Source organism: Cetorhinus maximus, chromosome 13, assembly GCF_964194155.1.
Source record: "Cetorhinus maximus chromosome 13, sCetMax3.hap1.1, whole genome shotgun sequence".
In the NCBI taxonomy this organism is placed as follows: domain Eukaryota; kingdom Metazoa; phylum Chordata; class Chondrichthyes; order Lamniformes; family Cetorhinidae; genus Cetorhinus; species Cetorhinus maximus.
Window position 1 is genome coordinate 113792919 of NC_135891.1, and position 21000 is coordinate 113813918.

Sequence of the window (21000 nt, forward strand, 5' to 3'; positions counted from 1 at the left end):
GACCAGATAATCTGTTTTAGTGATTTGATGGAGGAATAAATGTATGCCAGGACACTGGGGAGAACGATCTTGCTCTTCTTCAGTGGAGTCATGGAAACATTTACGTCCACCTGAGGTAGATGGAGCCTTGGTTTAATATCTCTTCCAAAAGACAGCACCTCCAACAGTGCAGCACACCCTCAGTATTGCACTGAAGTATTGGCTTGGATCATGTGCTCAGGTCCTGGAGGAGGACTAGAACCCACAACCTTCTGACATATAGGCAATGAGTCCTACAACTGAGCCATCCACGCCATGTCAGAAGAATGACCACTTGCTTAATTCACAAGAGGGCAAATGAAACCGGTGGAACTTTATCTCAACATAAGTAATGACTTTCAGGGAGGAGGGAGGGAGAAGTTTAAAACGCATGCAGTTAAAACCGTCTTCAATCATGTGAAACAGTGTTTATTTTACTGAAATGGAAACCCACAGATTGTAGGTTCCAATTCCACTATGGCAAGTTTAAAAATTCAATAAATCTGATCTGACATCAGAAAAGGAAATGGCTGTGAAAGCTTCTGGCTTATTGCGGGGAAAAGAACCCACCTTGTTCTCCAACATACTTCAAGGAAGGGAACCTGCTGCCCCAGTTTGACCAATATGCGAGTCCAGTTTACACTGCGGTTAACTCTTCAACTCTGAGTGACTCTTAAAGTGTCACTCAGTTGTACGTGCCAGGGATGTGCAATCAATGCAGCATTGCCCACATCCTGAGAGCAATGAGCCATAAGATTAAAATAAAATACATCTATGCTCCCAAATTCATACCTTTCCTGCTAAATCCCACATCCTACGTGAATTATTTTCCGGAGCCTCAGAAAAGGTTTTGTTGTGAATAGAATATCACACTCGCAGCAGTGCGCTATAAAGACATTACTCATACAAGGCAGGTTCCTAATTAATGCACGCCCACAATGTTCCTCATTGGCAAGTTTCTCTCACCATCTCAAAAAATTCCTAGCTGTCATATAAAAGAATCAGAAACAATAGTTCTATTTACCTAATGGAACAGGTTTTCAGAGTTCCCATTGCCAATGGGGAGCCTCATCCACCAACCTCGTCTGGTCACCTTATTGTAAATAGGATATGGAGGCACTGGGAAGAGGTATAAATAAAAGACTTACAAAGATGATCCTAAAGCTGGTGATGGTATACCTATCAAGAAAGGATGAACAGGCTGTGTAGCTTTCCGATTAGATCTGGAGTCAGGCAGGGCTGTCCTCTCTCGCCTGTCCTTTTCGTGTGCTGCATAGAACCCTTTGCCGAGTCCATCAGGAAGGATCCGGGCATAAGAGGAGTGACGATCCCAGGCAGTGGAGGCACTCAAGTAAAAGCCTCCCTGTACATGGACGACGTCGCCGTTTTCTGCTCGGATCCGCTGTCGGTGCGCAGACTGATGCACGTCTGCGACCAGTTCGAACTGGCCTCGGGAGCCAAGGTAAATCGTGGGAAGAGCGAGGCCATGTTCTTTGGGAAGTGGGCTGACCGATCCTTTGTCCCCTTCACTGTCAGGGCTGACGGCCTGAAGGTGCTGGGGATATGGTTCGGAGGGACCGGGGCATGCGTTAGAAACTGGAAGGAGCGAGTGGCTATGGTGAAAAGGAAACTGGGCATGTGGGAGCGACGCTCCCTCTCCATTGCGGGTAAGAACCTGGTCATCAGGTGTGAGGTACTCTCGCTGTTGCTGTACGTGGCGCAGGTCTGGCCCATTCCACACTCCTGCGCGATGGCGATCACTCGAGCCATCTTCCGCTTTATCTGGAGGTCGAAAATGGATCGTGTCTGCAGGGACGCGATGTACAAGCCTCTAGATAAAGGGGGAAAAAACGTGCCCAACATCGCCCTCATACTGATGGCCACCTTTGTGTGTGGCTGCATCAAGCGGTGCGTAGACCCTCAGTACGCAAACACCAAGTGTCACTACGTGCTGAGGTTCTACCTGTCCCCGGTGTTGCGAAGGATGGGTCTGGCCACGCTGCCGCGGAACGCTCCAAGTAGTTGGACCGTGCCGTACCACCTGTCCCTGGTGGAAAAATTTATGCAGAAAAACACCTTTGACCACAAGTCCATCAGGCAGTGGTCAGCACGTAACGTCCTAGAGGCCCTGAGGGAAAAGGAGAGGGTGGACCCTGTGGGATGGTTCCCCGAGCAGACTGTCAAAGTCATTTGGCAGAATGCCTCATCGCCAGAACTTTCCAACAAGCACCAAGACGTAGCTTGGCTGGTGGTGAGAAAGGCCCTCCCCGTCAGATCCTTCCTACACGCCAGGAGTCTCACCCCCTCTGCACGTTGCCCTCGAGGTGGCTGTGGTGGGGAAGAGACCGTTGTTCACCTCCTTGTGGATTGTGCCTTTGCAAAGAAAGTCTGGAGAGAGATGCAGTGGTTGCTGTCGAGGTTCATCCCGAGCAGTTCTGTGACACAGGACTCTGTGCTCTACGGGCTGTTCCCAGGGACACACACCGAGACAAACATCGACTGCAGCTGGAGGATCATCAACTCGGTGAAAGACGCGCTTTGGTCTGCCCGAAACTTGTTGGTCTTCCAGCACAAAGAGTTGTCCCCGACCGATTGTTGCGGACTGGCACAATCCAAAGTCCAGGACTACGTGCTGAGGGACGCACTAAAGCTTGGGGCAGCTGCCGCAAAGGCGCAATGGGGAAGGGTCGCTGTCTAAGACCTTTCTACCACAGCGCACCAAGAGACTGGGAACTGTTAAGAGCCCCTCGGGCTGTACAGATCAAAATGAAAGGCTGTAAATGATTGTAATATTGTTTGTACTGATGCACCTGGTGATACATTTTGTAAAAGTTTAACCTGGATTGTACCCTTGTAATGTTGTTTTTGAAATGGTTTGGAATGTGATTGAAGATAATTTATGAATAAAGTATATTTTTACAAAAAAAAAACGGATGAACAGGCTGTGTCTCTTTTCAAGTGGATATAAGAGATGGCCGATGGGTGACCTAATAGAGGTCTTTAAATTATGAAAGGTTTTGATAGCATCATAGGGCTGAATTTTCACCTCAGGACAGGAAACAGGAGCAGGGACTGTTTCTGGGTCCCGAATCTGATCCTGGGGGGGGCAACAGTCACTGGGAATTTGCCTGGGGCGCCCCATAATTGGCATGGAGACAGGTTTCCCATCCAATTAAGGGCAGCGGGTGGCCTCTCGAAGATGGAGGTCCAGTCAGAGACCTTCTAGCTTCAGAGGAGCGCACCACCGGAGTGGAAGGTAAGTAACCGAGAGGTCGCTTCACCAAGAAGGTGCCTTCTCAGCAACTTTTTTAAAACTTCAATTAAAGTATACAAAAAGCAGCCAGGCCATCACTGTGGAGATGGGAGAGGTGAGGGGATGGGACAACCCTTCTAGAGGGCAGCCTTTGGCTGCACCTCTGCCCTGGCTGGCAGGGAGGGCCTGCAGGCCTGTCAGGAGCAGCCTACCTCTAGGTGCCCAACTCCATGCAGTTAAACCATCCCCAGTCGCGACAGGAAACTGGAGGCCAACTGAAGAATCCCAGTCAGCCTCCTTAGTCCCTGGTTAGCAAGCCTCTTAGTGAACCTTGTGGCCTGCTCACCCTTAGGGGTTTAGGTGGCCTACCTGAGCCCGGTTTTAACCAACAGCGGAAACAGGGCCGAGTACCTGGTGTGCCAGCCGGCCTTGTAAGTTTTGGGACCCATCTGCCTTCGTTCCCAACTTCGGCAGGGCCCGAAAATTCAGCCCAAGAGCGTGATTCCACTTGTGGGGAAGAGCAAAACTAGATGCCTTCAATATAAGATAATCACCAAGAAATCAAATAGGGAATTGGGAAGAAACATCTTTACCCAGAGAGTGATGAGAATGTGGAATTCTCGATCAGAGGAAGTGGTTGAAGTGAATAGTATAGATGCATTTAGGGGGAAGCTAGATATGCATATGAGGGAGAATCGAATAGAGGGTCATGCTGGTAGATGAGGGATGGTGAGACATGACTCAAGTGGAGCATAAACACTAGCATGGTGTAGTTGGGCTGAATAGCCTGTTTTGTGCCATATACCTGATGAAATGTTCCTGGAGCCTCCAGGAATTAAAGACTAATCTCCTGGACTCTCAACGAGCCAACATAGGAGAAAACTCAGAGCTGCACGATTTAATCTTTGAATAGTTTGCTTATTTGTGATCAAACGATTGGAGATCAGGAGAACAGGCTGTCTGAGTCAGCGGGGCTTTTGGAGGCAGGAGGTTGCGTGATTAAAACCTCCAGGAACACATCCAACTAGAGTTCGCAAGCCCTCCCCACAGGCTGGCTGAATGGGCGGAAACATAGCAGATGAAATTTAATGCCAAGCAGTGTGAAGTGATACATTTTGGTAGGAAGAACAAGAAAAGGCAATAAAAAGTAAAGGATTAAATTCGAAAAGGTATACAGGAGCAGAGTGACTTGGAGTGTATGTGCACAAATCATTGAAGGTGGCAGGGCAGCTTGAGGAAGTGGTTAAGAAAGAAATGGGATCCTAGGCATTATAAATAAAGGCATAGAGTAAAAAGGCAAGGAAGTTATGGTGAACCTTTATAAAACACTGGTTTGGCCAATTGTGTCCAATTCTAGGCACCACACTTTAGGAAGGATGTGAAGGCTTAAGAGAGGGCACAGAAAAGATTCATGAGGTTTTTTTTTAAAACTCCCTCATGCAATGCGAGTATCGCTGTCAAGGTCAACATTTGTCGCCCCTTCCTAATTGTGTTTGAGAAGATGGTGATGAGCCACCTTCTTGAAGAGCTGCAGTCCATCTGGTGCAAATACACCTACCATGCCCTGAGGGAGTTCCAGGATTTTCATCCAGTGACATTGAAGGCACAGCGATACATTTCCAAGTCAGGATGGTGTATGGCTTGGAGGGGAACTTTCAGGTGGTGGTGTTCCCATGCACCTGCTGCCCTTGTCCTTCCAGGTGGTAGTGGTCATGGATTTAGAAGGTGCTGTCGAGGGAGCATTGGTGAGCTCCTGCGGTGCATCTTGTAGATGGTACACACTGGCTGCCACTGTGCACTGGTGGTGGAGGGGGAAAATGCTCAAGTTGTTGGATGGGATGCTGATCAAGTAAACTTCTTTGTCCTGGACCCCATCCACTAACTTAAGCATTCACTCCCTCCACAGCAAAGAATGGTTCCAGGGATGAGGAACTTCAGTTACATGGATAGAATGGAGAAGTGGGGCTATTCTCCTTAGAGCATGCAAGATTGAGAGGAGATTTGATAGAGGTGTTCAAAATCATGAGGGATCAGAACAGAGTGGATAGGGAGAAACTATTTCCATTGGCGGAAGGATCCAGAACAAGAGTGTTTTTATAATGATATAAAGGCACCAATCACTCATAAGGGATTGGGTAAACACGTTGTGGCCACACAAATGCCAGGAAATGACCATCTCCAACAAAAGAGAATCCAACCATTGCCCTTGATGTTCAAAGGCATTACCATCACTGAATCCCCCTTATCACATCCTGGGGGTTACCATTGACCAGAAACTGAATTGGACTAGCCATATAAATACTGTGGCTACAAAAGCAGTTCAGAGGCTAGGAATTGTGTGACGAGTAACTCACCTCCTGACTTCCCAAAGCCTGTCCACCATCTACAAGGAAAGAGTCAGCAGTGTGATGGAATATTCCCCACTTGCCTGGAAGAGTGCAGCTCCCACAATACTCAAGAAGCTTCACACCGTCCAGGACAAAGCAGCCCGCTTGATTGGCACCACATCCACAAACATGCACTCCCTCCACCACCGACGCACAGTAGCAGCAGTGTATACCACCTACAAGTTGCATTGCAGGAATTCACCAAGGCTCCTTCAACAGCATCTGCCAAACCCACAACCACCACCATCTAGAAGGACAAGGGCAACAGATAGATAGGAACACCGCAACCTGGAGGTTCCTCTCCAAATCACTCACCATCCTGACTTGGAAATATATCGCCGCTCCCTTCCTAACAGCACTGTGGGTGTACCTACACCACATGGACTGCAGCAGTTCAAGAAGGCAGCTCACCATCACCTTCTCAAGGGCAACTAGGGATGGGCAATAAATGTTGGCCCAGCCAGCGAAGCCCACATCCCATGGATGAATTTTTAAAAATTATTTAAAGTAGGTACATGAGAACATATATACATGGATAGAAAGCTTAAAGACATCAACAGCAGGGCTGTGTGTGCTGTTTGCTGCTCACAAGCCAGAGTGAAACTGAGACTGGATCATGTGACACACTTCCCTTTAAGGCATATTACAACAACAAGGCCACCGATTTAAGGTGAATGTCAAACATACCAAAGGTGGCATAAGGAAAAATTTACTTTATACAGCGAGTGGTTAGGATCTGGAATGTACTACCTGAGAGTGTGATGGAGGCAGATTCAACTATGGCTTCCAAAAAGGAATTGGAAAATTAGCTGAAAAGCAAATATTTTCAGGGCCAAGGGGAAAGGGCAAGTAGTTCTAGCTGAGTCGCAATTGTAGAGAACTGACAAGGACATGAAGGACTAAATGGCCTCCTTCTGTTCTGTAACCATGCTATGAAAGGGAAACTATGAATATGTTGCCTTCCATTACCCATGATCTTGAAAAACTGGTCCTTAAAGGCGCATTTCCCAACCTAATCACAATCGACCATGGGCTTACTGGATATTCCGTTTTGATGGTGGGTCCAACACAGCCACGCCCAAATCCATCCTCACTTAACATCCACAATTCCCACAGGGTGAAGAGTGGAATCTGACTGATTTTTCCTTTCCTAATCCCAGATATTGAGGGCAATTGGAGCTCGCAGCTCAAGCCAAGGTTTTCTAATACAACAAGTTATATTTATATAGCCCTCTAGCATAACAAAACATCCCAAGGCACTTCACAGGAGCATTATAAAACAAAGTACGACATTGAGCATATAAGGAAATATTAGGTTAGATGACCAAAAGCTTGGTCAGAGAGGTAGGTTTTAAGGAGAGTCTTAAAGGAGGAAAATGAGATAGAGAGGGCTTTCCAGAGGGCCTAGGCAACTGAAGTCACAACCACCAATGGAGCAGTGATTAAAATCAGGGGACGCACAAGTGGCCCAAATTAAAGAACTGCAGATATCTCAGAAGGTTATGAGGTTGCAGGAAGTTAGAGATAGGGAGGAATAAGGACATGGAGGGATCTGAAAACGAGGATGAGAATTTTAAAATCAAGATGTTACTTAACCAGGAGCCAATGTAGGTCAACGAGCACAGGGGTCTTAGGTGAACAGGGCTTAGTGTGAGTTAAGACACAGACAGCAGAGTTTTGGATGGCCTCAAGTTTACAGAGGGTAGAATGTGGGAAACCTGCCAGGAATGCATTGGAATAATCAAGTCTGGAGGTAAGGAAGGCATAAATTAGGCTTTCAGCAGCAGTTAAGCTGAAACAGGGATGATGTTATGGAGGTGGAAATAGGCAGTCTTTGTGATGACAGGAATATGATGTTGGAAGCTCATCTCAAGGTCAAATATCGCACCAAGGTTGCGAATACACTGGTTTAATCTCATAATGTTGCCAAGGAGAAGGATAGAGTTGGTAGCTGGAAACCAGGTTTGGAGCAGTGACTGAAAAACAATGGCATCTGTCTTCCCGATATTTAATCGGAGGAAATTTCTGCTCATCCAGTGCTAGATGTCGGATAAGCAGTCTGATAATTTAGCAACAATGAGGAGTCGTCAAGATTGGTGGTGATGGTGAAGATACAGAGCTAGGTATTGTCAGTGTACATGTGAAAGCACAGTGCAGGCATCAAACCTTTGGATTTCCTAGTCTCTACAGTTCAGTTCCACACTGGGCAATGCACTCACCAACCAAGCTTTCAGGGGAATTGCCCCACCCAATTCTTTTCTGATTGTGTTGTACTTCTAACCATCCAGTGTATGCTATTGGCAAGAATAGTTAACAGTGCACACACAAAAGTAAATACATGTACACCGTTTCCAATATGATCACAGCTTAGTGGTCAGGAGCAGGAACCCTGCCCAATTTCTACTCTCATTGCCAAGGGCACATATTGGTCAACTATCTCACTCTATGGCTGTCCTGCTCAAGATTTGTTAACTCAACACAGACCAGAGCTAGAAACTGGTAAATTTATCCAGGGAGTCTTTGGAAAAATTATACAAAAAAAACGTCTTTCTATTTTTGTTGGTTTAGTTCAAGAGTGTAGAAGCCTTTTGTCTTTGTTGATTGCTCAGATCCATATGAAGCCCCATGGGCCACACTGAAGAGCAGGAATTCCGAATGGTGAATGTGTTCTAGCTGCATTCTAGTGCCTGTGCAATCTCTACACAAGATTTAATTCCATATTCCTGTTAATTTGCACATAGCTCAAGCTACTAATCTTGGTGCCCCAATTTGGGAGTTATTCACCAATGAGGTAACAGCACTAAGAACAGGTCTTTCCAAACCGCCACAGCATTGAAACAGGCCAAAATCAGCAAAGGCCGAAATATATCAGCACAAACAGAACTGACTTTACTGGGCTCCAAGTCAGGGTAATCCCGGGCTGGAGGACCAAAGTTAGCCCAAGAACCGTGTTTTCAACACTCCTATTTAAGCCAAGTACTTTCTTAAAGCGTGAATATCAAGCACTTCACTGAAGGAACTGAGTTCATTCAGTAAATTGTTGGGAATAAAACCCCCAACTTTTATATCTTTGTGACAGGAGCCCCTCAGTGCTCAATCCTTGGCGCTCAAACCAGTGATGTTATTTTACTGCTCAAAACCAAAATGTTCACCTACAAGGTGCAAAAAAATTAATTCTCAGTAAATATTTTTTTAAGCATTGTTCCTGATGAGTATTCAATATCTCCTCTGTAAATCATGAAGGTCGATGCCCCTGGTGGAACCCAAATTGTGCAATCAGCTCCAGACACCATTACAGCCTTGGTCCAAACATGGACAAAAAAGATAAATTTCAGAGGTGAGGTGAGAGTGACTGCCCTTGTTATCAAGGTAGCATTTGACCGAGTGTGATATCAAGGAACCCTAACAAAATTAAAGTCAATGGGAATCAGGAGGAAACCTCTCCATTAGTTGGAGTCATACCTAGCACAAAGGAAGATGGTTGTGGTTGCTGGTGGCCAATCATTTCAATCCCAGGATATCACTGCAGGAGTTCCTAGGGTAGTGTCCTAGGCCCAAACATCTTCAGCTGCTTCAACAATGAGCTTTCCTCCTCATTAAGGTCACAAGTGGAAGTATTCGCTGATGATTGTACAATGTTCAGTACCATTTGCGACTCCTCAGATACTGAAGCAGTGCGTGTCTGTCCAAGACCTGGACAACAGTCAGGCTTTGGCTGCTGTATAGTGCAAATGTTACATGCTACTTAAGTGCTAGGCAATGACCATCCCAAACAAAAGAGAATTTAACCATCTCCCCTTAACATTCAATGGCATTACCATCACTGAATTCCCCACTATCAAGATCTGCCATTTTCAATTGACCAGGACCTTAACTGTACCTGCAATATAAATACTATAGTGACAAGAGCAGGTCAGAGGCAGGGAATTCTGTGGTGATTAACTTACCTCCTGACTCTCCAGAGCCTGGCCATCATCCACAAGGCACAGGTCAAGAATATGATGAAATAGTCTCCACTTGCCTGAATAAGTGCAACTCCAACAACACTCAAGAAGCTATCCAGGACAAAGCGGCCAGCTTGATTGGTACCCCATCCATCACCTTAAACATTCACTCCCTTCACCACTGGCACACAGTGACAGCAATGTCTAACATATACAAAGACACACTACAGCAACTCACCAAGGCTCCTTCAACAGCACCTTCCAAACCCATGACCTCTACCACCTAGAAGGACAAGGGCAGCAGATGCATGGGAACACTACCACCTGCAAGTTCCCCTCCAGGCCACACACCATCCTAATTTGGAACTATACCTTTGTTCCTTCCCTGTCACTAGGTCAATGTCCTGCAACTCCTTCTCCAACAGCACTGTGGATGTACCAACACCAAATGGACTGCAGCAGTTCAAGATGGTGGCTCACCACCATCTTCTCAAGGGATAGGCAACATAAGCTGGCCTTGCCAGTGACACTCCCATTTTTTAAAAAGTGAGATTCCCTCAAGATTTTAAACTGTTATCATACACGAGATTGCTTTGGTAAGAGAGTAGAACAATGTCCAATGTATGGACTCAGGAGTTAGAACATTTGACTCAGATCACAAAGGATCTGGCAGCTATTTCCTGGAAGTTGTTTTCCTGTCTTTAGTTTTCAAATAAGCATTTAAAAAAATTAAAATGTCACATCAGTAAACCCAGCATCTGCTAGTGGTTACTACAGGTGTGCTACTGGGTCACATGGACCAGGAGGGTTCCAGCTTTGATTGCCAGTCCATGCTGAGTTTGCTGATCTCTGACAGGGTCGACGTTCTCGATTGCTATCTGCTTTAGAGTGTATGTACATACGTTGGGAAAGAACAGTACGAGGCTCAGCTGCAATGACCTACAGAGATGAATAGCTTGCTGACATTTACTGTCTAGGCGCACACATAAAATCGTCGCATTTTACAGCACAAAAGGAGAACAATTGACTCATCGTGCGTGTGCTGGCTATCTGAACAAGCTAACCACTTTGTCCCACTGCTCTGCCCTTTCCCCACACAAAAAGACAGAAAGGCTTGCATTTATATAGTGCTTTTCACAACCACTGGACATCTGAAAACATTTTACACCCAATGAAGTATATACCTTTTTGTTCTTTTACTTATCAAATATTTATCTACTTGCCCTTAAAAGCTACTATAGATTCGCTTCCAACACTGTTTCTGGTCGGGCACTCCAGGTTCTAAAAACCCTTTGTGTAAAAATAAAATCCTAACCTCTCATTCTTTAGGTTATAATCTTAAATTTATGCCCTCTAGTTATCCTGCGCAATGGAAACAACTGTCCCTATTTAAGGTAGCAACTTTGAACACGTGAAGAAAGTGAGGTTACTAAATAACGGCCGACCCCCATGAAACTGGAGAAAACCGGGTGGGAAAGAATTCTACACAATACACAGCAAAGGTTGAATGAAACATGCAACATAATCACGTTCATATTTAGTTGACGAACTGAAAGGTTGGATTAAGCTAATTTAACTAAGTGAAATGCTTAGATAGAGCAAAAAATCATATAACGGCAATCTTCCAGTACGGGCATAAGAGCTTCCTTATTGAACAACTGTACAGACCAGAAAGATTGACAAGTTTAATTGCTGATCTGTGCTGAGTTAGGTGATTGTAGTGTTTAACTGTTTGGTGTTTGATTGTGTGTGTCTGGTATCCGCTTTCTGTTCTGTGTGTGAGATTTGTTAAGCCTGGGTGCGGTTATTGAAAAAAGAAACTAAACTGTAAGCAAATAGCTGTAAGCATAAAAGCAGACATTTTAAAGCATTGAATAAAACTCCTGCTACAAACATATAACCTGCAGTGTATCATCTTTGCATATCTCCGAGGCACAAAACACAACATTGATCTCAATCAAGATGCCAGGGATGCTGCAATTTATTCAAAATCCTAGGGCTAGGGAAGGAAGCAAAAAAACCCAGCTGGTGTTCCTGCTCTTAATTATTGTCCAGTAACTGCTGCTGAAAAATGGGCTTGTGTGGCTATCAGGTGAGAAGCAGAGGATCGCCGTTCTGGCTGTGATGCCTCCCTCACACGTTCAAATGGCTTGCTGACAATCACAAGGCTCAACATGAAGTGTGGACAACTAGAGGCACTGGGAGGCACCTGAAAGCTGTGGAACCACAGCCCAGAGCCAGAGCTTCCAGTGGAAATGGAAGGGAGACTATTTTGGGGGAAAAACAAACAACTTCAGATATTATTCTTCACTGTTTAAATTTAATGGAGCATCAAATTAGTGAAAAGTAACCAATTCTTACCTTTGTCTGAAAAGTAGCAACGGGATATAATTCAAGCTGGAATACACCAGCACACCAAACAATTCTCATCACACCAACCCTATATTACAACAGTGACTATGCATCAAAAGTACATCACTGTTAATTGTATATCAATTGTGTTTAATTATATGTAGGTGGAGGGCAATAATTGGGGTTTCACTTGAGAATACAAAAAAAGAGACTTAGTGAAACTGTGGTGTGGTTGAGTTCAGGGGTACATGTTTACATTTATTTACAGAGTAAAACATTATAAGACTGAATAAAGATTGGCTCCAATATCATCCTTAACCAACTGGCTATTGGGAATAGAATACTCTGACCTGATGGCCTACATCCCAGGGTCTTAAAGGAAGTGGCAGCGGAGATAGTGGATGCATTAGCTATAATATTCCAAAATTCCTTGGATTCTGGAAAGGTTCCAGTGGATTGGAAAAATGCTAATATAAACGCCCTTATTCAAAAAGGGGGGGAGGGGAGACAGAAAGTGGGAAACTATAGACCAGTTAGTTTAACGTCTGTTGTTGGGAAATTGTTGGAATCCATTATTAAGGAAGTAGTAATGGGACATTTGGAAAGTCAAAATGCAATCCATCAGAGTCAGCATGGTTTTATGAAGAGTAAATCGTGTTTGACTAATTTGCTAGAGTTCTTTGAAGATGTGACAAGCATCCTGTAGATGTCGTATATCTGGACTTCCAGAAGGCTTTTAATAAGGTGCCACACAAAAGATTAATACACAAGATAAGATCACACAGAGTTAGGGGTAATATATTAGCTTGGATAGAGGATTGGCTAACCAACAGAAAGCAGAGAGTTGGGATAAATGGGTCTTTTTCTGGATGGCAAGCTGTAACTAGTGGGGTGCCAGAGGGTTCGGTCCTTGGGCCCCAACTTTTTTACAATCTATATTAATGACTTGGATTCAGGGGTAGAAGGTACTATAGCTAAATTTGCAGATGACACCAAAATAGGTGGGAAAGTAAGTTGCAAGGAAGAAATAAGAAATTTACAAATGGATATGGACAGGTTAGGTGAATGGGCCAAAATTTAGCAGATGGAGTTTAACGTGGATAAGTGAGGTTATCCATTTTGGTCGGAAGAATAAAAAGGCGACTTATTATTTAAATGGAGAGAAACTTCAGAATGCTTCAGTGCAGAGGGATCTGTATGAATCGCTGAAAGCTAGTATACAGGTACAACAGGTAATAAGGAAGGCAAATGGAATTTAGGCATTTATTGCTAAAGGAATGAAGTATAAAAATAGGGAAGTGTTGTTGCAACTGTACAAGGCATTGGCGAGACCGCACCTGCGGTACTGTGTACAGTTTTGGTCCCCTTACTTGAGGAAGGATGTAGTTGCATTGGAGGCAGTTCAGAGGAGGTTCACTAGATTGATTCCAGAGATGTGGGGCTTGTCTTATGAGGAGAGATTGAGCAGTTTAGGCCTATACTTGCTAGAGTTTAGAAGGATGAGAGGAGATCTAATTGAGGTACATAAGATACTAAAGGGGATAGACAAAGTAGATGTGGAGTGGATGATTCCCCTTCTGGGCCATTCTAGAATGAGAGGTCATTGTTTTAGGCTAAGGGGTGGTAGATTTAAATCAGAGATGAGGAGGAATTACTTTTCTCAAAGGGTCGTGAATCTGTGGAATTCACTACCTCAGAGTGCAGTGGATGTCAGGACACTGAATAAATTTAAGGAGGAGAGAGACAGATTTTTAATTAGTAATGGCTTGAAAGGTTATGGGGCGAGGGCGGGAAATTGGAGTTGAGGTCAAAATGAGATCAGCCATGATCGTAATGAATGGCAGGGCAGGCTCGAGGGGCTGAATTGCCTACTCCTGCTCCTAGTTCTTATTGTCTGTAAAGTGCTTTGAGATGTCCTGAGGTCAGGAAAGGTACTATATAAATGCAAGTCTTCCTTCCTTAGCTCTTATCTAACAAAAGAAAAGTTTACCAAGCACTTTTCATGAAGGCAGCACTCATTTTTCAAAAAATCATTCACAGGATATGGGCATCGCTGGTAAGGACAAATTTTTATTCCAGATATTTAATTAATTAAATTAAAATTCCCTAGCTACCATGTTGGGGTTTGAGCTCATGTTTTCAGATCACTAGTCCAGTAGGATAACCATAATGCTATCATGCCAAGCAAAGATCATATTAAAACTACATGTACTACATACAGTTTAGGAATAATTTTTCAACTTTTCAGGTAGCTTCACAGGCCAGCAGCACCCATCAGTATTTAGGGTGAGCAATTTGTGTTCAGCAAAATGTTCAAAAGCTCATGCCACTGTTCAAAGAAGAGCCGGAAGTTCTCCCCAGTGTTCTGGCCAACATCTCTTCTTCAAGTTACAGCATCAGAAACTAGTTATTCATCTCATTATTAGTGCACAAAGTGTTTACCAATTTAACAAAATAAACTACACTTCAAAATAACCCGTTTGAAATGAAGCAAATTGAGCTGAGCATCCTTATAATATCACACCATTTCATCCCATTGCTGTGTCCAAACCCAAGTCATTTTTTTTTGCTTGTAGAAATTAAGGGATAAATTTTAATCTGACTCGCTGGGCTGGGATCGGCTGGAATCCAGGTTTTATAACATTATGTAATGGTAGCAGGTATTGTGAATTTGGGAGCAGAGGTCTTTGCACCCATGACTCACTGACCTCTGCACTTAAATTCCTGATAAATGCTGCAAGGTGCTGGGACTGTTGATATGTAAAATCTGCCCTTACCACCATTTCAGAGTCATGGTCCCATGTGATCATAAGGAGAAAGAACTTGCATTTTTTAAGCCTTATATCATGCACTTTTTGAAATTTAGGTACTTGTGATGTAGAAAACACCAACAAGATCCTGCAAATAGCAATTTATGATGTTGGTTAAGAGATAAATAATGGCCAGTACACTGGTGAGAATTCTACTACTCTTCTTCAGATAGTGCTCTGGGATCATTTACATCCACGTGAGAGAGCAGACAGGGCCTCAGTTTAACATCTCATAGGAAAGATCCTCCTCCTCCTTCAGATACTATGCCGAAGAGGGCATTGGTGACTATGGACTTCCATTGGGTTGGTCCATGATTATGCTTGGCAAAGTACTGCAGTGGTTTGCCGTTGCCTTCTGCAATATGGCTGACCAGGAAACTCTCTTACCACCTGCCATCAGGCATATTGGAAGGATTTACAGGCTGATAGTCAACCTGTTTGGCCATGTTATGCACGCACCTCATAGGAAAGATGCTCCTCCTAAAGTGCACTGCTCTCTCAGTACTGCACTTAAGTGTCAGCCTAAATTTTATGTTCAGGTCTCTGGACTTGAACCCAAGACCTTCTGACTCAGAAGTGAGAGTGCTAATACCAAGCCACAACTGGCACCTACTCTGACGCAAAGCAGCAAATGTTACCACTCAATCACAGCGGATTCCTACACTGAGCTTCTTCTCCAGTCCGGTTTAATTCACCAAATATTGCTTACTAGGAGTGACAGTCATTCATTTTGGCTTTAAAATGTGATCTGTTTTGATGCATTTCATGTTAAAAAAAATCGACACATGCTCCATGTTTAATGAGTTTGCAATCTAGATCAGTCTGATTATCAGTGTTACTCCCAGCATTTCTCTCATGTTGGCAGTTCAGTACAGATAAGCCCCAAGCCTACCATCATTGTTCAGCTTTTGTGGCATGTTCCCTAATTCATGCTACTAGTGTCAAACAATAGGAGTAGCGACATCCGAACAGAACAGTTGCAGGTCCCTAAAGCTTGGTTCTGTGAGCTTATGCCTAAACGCACTAGATTTAGGAAAGTGCGATGTTTTCTTATGGAGAGAAATCGCACAGTCTACATCAGGTAAACAGATCTCTACGGGTGTACATTTCTCACCAGCTTGATTTGGAGACACTTCAACGTAAAGATGGATTTCTCCATGTACTAGGTGCCTAATTAATCAAGAAACACAAGTGAGCAAACAGTTGGGCTCAAAAGCTTTGCTTTCGAAACAGGTTTAGCATCAACAATCACTTTTTGCTCTCAACCTCACCTACCTTGGGCAAGAGTATAACATTCTAGTGCACTAACTACCTCAAAATACAGGGATTAAATAAATAATAATCCAGGTTCAAAAAAGGAGATTCTGAAAATGGTGCCAAACATACATTCTCCAAACCAATAGCAACATGGGATCAGAGGCGAACAATCAATATAGAATCTCACTCTGTAGATTTTAGTCTACCAAAAGGTTGGCAACAAGAAATCTGACCAATTCAATCTGTAACATTGTTGCTCTTAAAACCAATAAAATGGGTTAAAGACTCTTAAAACAGGCATTTAATATTATAAAGTAAGGAAGTATGCTTTCCAAATTGATAGTTACGTGAATTGATAATCAAAAACATTTCAAGAATTGGCATTCATACTTTATTGAATCAATAGTGTGTATATTTTAAATGGATTTTCTATGCTGGAAACTGTGTTGGCCTCCCAATGACAGAAAGGGTATATATTTTAAAAATATTTCATAGGATGTGGACGTCGCTGGCAAGGCTAATTGCCCTTGAGGTGGTGAGCCACCGTCTTGAATTGCTGCAGTCCACTAGTGTAGATACAACCAAATTACTATTTAGCACAGAAAAATGGTGAAATTGGCCTTTGGCATAGTGCAAAACCACAGAAAAATTGGTAGTCACCTTTACATCTTGCCTGATTTTCTACTCCATCGACTTCACTTGAAAAGAAAATCGGGCACGGTGTAAAACAGGTTAACAATTAATTATTGTTCATTTTGTAATATTGTCGTAGGCCTATTTCAACCATTACGTTTCTTGAGAGGGTGGACAACCAATATGATTCAGACCATCAGGGGTTTAAGCTATTATGCAAATTGAGATTGTTCTCTTTGGAAAAGAAAAGAATTGGAGGTAATCTAATGGAGGCTTCAACATTACAAAGGGGATTGTCTCAGATAAATTGTTTGCAGTGCCAAAGGGAGAAGAGTGGCAAGTTAACAAAATAAAAGTTAGATATACCCGGACTGTCAGATAGAATCTTTTCACCCAAAGGGTAACAAGATTGAGGAACTAATTACTACAATACTAAAAAAGAATATGCAAATGGTTTGAAGACCCAACTTCATGTATTTTTGATGATGGAAAGGGTTAAAGGATAGATTAAGAACACACACACATTGTGAACACACAAGTTTGTCCATCAAAAGGGAAGCTAAGGACTATTCCTCTTCCTGAAGTGCAATCCAAAAGCAATCAAAGTAAAAGTACTGACATGAATAATACACTTGTTGTTCCCTATTGCAGTTACATTTGTTCTATTCCTGAAAGCAAGAGAACTGGAGCCTAATCTTTATGCACTCGAGGAGCTTTAACTTACAGAGATACGCATTACAAAGTGGGACTGGTTAGCTCAGTTGGCTAGATGGCTAGCTTGTGGTTCAGAATAATACCAACAGCAATGGTTTGATTTCCCTCGCTGGCTGAGCAAGACTTAGGTCCTGTCTCTTCATCCTGCCTCTGAGAGTAGAAGGCAATGGCAAACCACTGCTGACAAAAACTGCCAAGAAAAATGGCTCAGAATGAAGCTTCAGCAGACACTAAACCAAGGACCTGCCTTTGAGCAGAGTACACGTGATAGTACATTACAAACATGCACCTCCAAACCCAACAAACAGTTTCAGTCTATTCCTATATATAGGGCCACAAGTGAATTCCCAGTTAATGCCTACCACTTGAATAAACACTCAATTAATATAAAAGTAACAACGGTTTAAATATTTAAACAAAAAGGAAAGAAACATGAGCAATTTAAGAAAAGTTACCATAGCTGCAGATTGTAGTAAGGGACAAAAATTTAAATTTAGCCCCCTGCTTGTGCAAATCAGTTCATTATAAAGCAGAGGGAGCTGATCATTGCATTGCTATTATTTCTACAATGATCTAACTCTGCATTTTTCTTTAAACAGAAAAACCAAGGTAGAGGGCCAAGCCCTGATAGTGCAGGACATCATCAGGGGTTGAAAAGAATAGGAAAGATAGGGTAAATTGAGAAGCAGAGAATAGATGATGCTGAGCTTGTGTTTGAAAAGGAAAATGGGCAGTTAACTCCAGCCCATCAAATTGTATTCTCAACATTAGGAAAGTTTTAATTGCAACAAGTATTAAGAAAGAAAATCTTTACAATAGGATAGTGATTGTTAGTTAATTCTTAAACCCAAGGAGGGACACGACAGAGAGATAAATCCTACTGTGCATACATGCAAAATGGGTCTAACCAAGTATAAGAAAATACAGAATCGGTTCAGCTGGGTGGGTGTGCACGAAAGAGGATGAATCATCAAATTCAAAACATTCCAAAAAAAAAATGAACGAGTCCCAAAAGACAAGCCTTCTCCCAAATTTTAAGGGGATGAAGAGAAGTCAACAGAACTTTGTCACCCAAAGGGAAAGTGGGTCAACTCATGCATTCCTGAAATGCTAAGCGCCTTCCCCTATCACAAGTGAGCAAGGGAAAACAAACATGCTGCTGCAAAACAGTATAATGTTGGGCTCACACATGTCTCAAGCATTCTGTTTTAGAAGGCAGCAATGGAAATACAGATTTTTCTTCTCTGGTGCCTGGGTTATCAGATTTACTGGCCAGCCATCCTTGACCCTGAAATGACAAGTTGCCCCAATATTGGCACACAGCCTCACGCACACCTTTCACACCACATCACAAAGCCGTTTGCTTCTTAACTCAAAATCGTTGCATATAGAAAATAAATACCCACATTAAACATCTAGCAGGTGCAGCTCCTCAGATGGTTTGTGACATTATATAAAGCAAAATAATGAGAGAAACATTTGGAATGGTGTTTGTGCAAGTGTTTTCATGCAGGGAGCTCATTACTACATATTGTACCATTTGGTAAATAAGGCTTTTAAGCAGTAAAGCAGAAAATTGGTTTAAAAATTACACAGCCATGGATCACACCGTAAATGTTTATCTGTAATATATCACACTGTAAATGTTCTGTCTCAAGCAAACACAGTAACCCTCACCAGGACTCTACTCACAGCTCCCTCATTCACAGAGAAACAAACCAGTCCAAATGCTCTCCGATGAACTACAACCTTGGATGTAACATGTTGTTTATAACCAGTCATTAATACAGGAAACAGCTTACACATCCGCCCTTGCTAACACACCCCTTGCTGTGGTGCTCAGGTACCACAACCTCACAGAGCACACATCATTTGTGGCTCCCTCGTTTTGCAGGGGGGAAAAAAAAATCATTTCAAGCTCACCTTATCCTAACTATAGCACAACCTCTAACATAACATGTAATAATTCAGCCTGGGAGGGAAACTGTGTCGGGGTAAAAATCAAGTATCTGTAACATCTTCCTTGCCAGGCTTCTCGAATTGTTCGACTCCGAAATACATAAGAGCTACTGGTTACATTGGTCAGCTTTTACAATTAAAAGTTGATATGAAAAGAGCACCTCTCCAAGTCGCAAGCATTTGGGTTTTCATTAAGAGGCGGAAAGTAGAGAACAATACAAAAAGCTGTGGTGGCCACATTTAAATTCATTTAAAAAGGGTTTATTCTCTTTTTTTTTTGGTGAAGTATTTGGTAAATCGGCAACGTTGGGAAATAAATTTCACCAAATATTGTCGTGGCGTTTGCAAAGATAAAAAGCCCTAATCGTGCCGGATGTCACGGTAATATACAAGGGAATTAAATACACGACCGTCCTCCCGCGGATGGAAGAACTAACGACGGAGCCTCGAAACTAAACAGCGATTGAAGACCTCGCTTTTATGCAACTTGTAATCCTTAAAACTGTGCAATGTTAACGAAACAGTTAACCTACTATATCAGCTTTAGCAGACAGAATGCACTTAAATTATCCCAACTGAATTTACAAAAAAAACGAGGATAATGATTTCTTGGGTTCAAATTGACTCTTTAACACCCAGACCCCTTGTTTTTTATTTTTTTTAAAAAAAGAGTAATTGTAATTAGGGTTCAATTGGAAGAAAACCCCCTAGTGTTACTTTAAATAAAATGAAAGATATAACTATAAATAAATGACAGAATTTCTTCTGCCAATCACTGTAAAAGAAAAAATCAGTGACGACATTTTAATTGTAATTTTAATCAAATACCTTTGTGTCTTGATTAATTCAAGTCTTTTAATTTGATCATCGTCATTTTCACTGAATAAATACAGGTTGTTCAATATGGTCAATTAAAGAAACTAAAAGAACTAGAAATATTTTTAAAAAAGGAATTATTTTTAAATCTATTAATATCAGACTCTCTTTATGATTTCCCATTAACTGCTTTGCTGCCCTTTACTGTAGGTGGTGCTGATGCTGTTCAAACCTTTGTGCATGCCTGTGAATCGGTCCTTCAGAACAGTTAACTCATATATCTTCCCAAATTCCTCAAAGAGGGGCTTCAGGTCATTCTCCTCCAGGTTCCGTGGGATCTGACCAATGAACAGCTTAATGGCGTCGTGGTCCTTCATCTGGCTGTGGTTGTGCTGAATATCAGCTCCGTTCATGGGCTTTAACTGGTGCTGGGGCGGCTGCTGCTGCTGTTGTTGCTGTTGCTGCTCCTGCTGCTGAGCTCTGTCTGCCTCTCTCAGTCTGGCCATCGCTAACCAACAGAATGAAGAACACAGGAGGCATCACTCAGCTGTACAGAAAAAAAAAAGACTTCCTGTTTCAGCCTGTGTGCTCAGTGGTGACACCCCTTGAGGACTGGCTGTCTGGAAAAGCAGTTTGTATATTCCCCTTTCAGTTTAGCAGCAAGCAAGGTTTAGAGAGATCGCTGTTAATTAACCCTTGGAAGCCATGAGTTGCTTTGTTATTTCTTCTATTAAAGACTTTTGCACAATGTGCACAAAAGCAAGACGATCGCCTGGCAAGAAATGCAAAATAAAATACACTGGTATTAAAACCAGTCACCTGAACACTCCATCCAGCAAAAGAGTCCTATTCTTTAC

General features: G+C 42.8%; 1 protein-coding gene across 1 annotated transcript in view; it reads right to left on the bottom strand.

Moving 5' to 3' along the window:
- Positions 1-20664, bottom strand: part of LOC144688967 (CUGBP Elav-like family member 4) — a 433573-nt gene extending 412909 nt beyond the window's left edge. Inside the window, exon 1 of the mRNA XM_078556039.1 lies at positions 20376-20664. Coding sequence (XP_078412165.1) covers positions 20376-20649 — 274 coding nt within the window. The 5' untranslated portion in view covers positions 20650-20664. The remainder of the gene's footprint in view (positions 1-20375) is intronic.
- Positions 20665-21000: the final 336 nt, after the last annotated feature.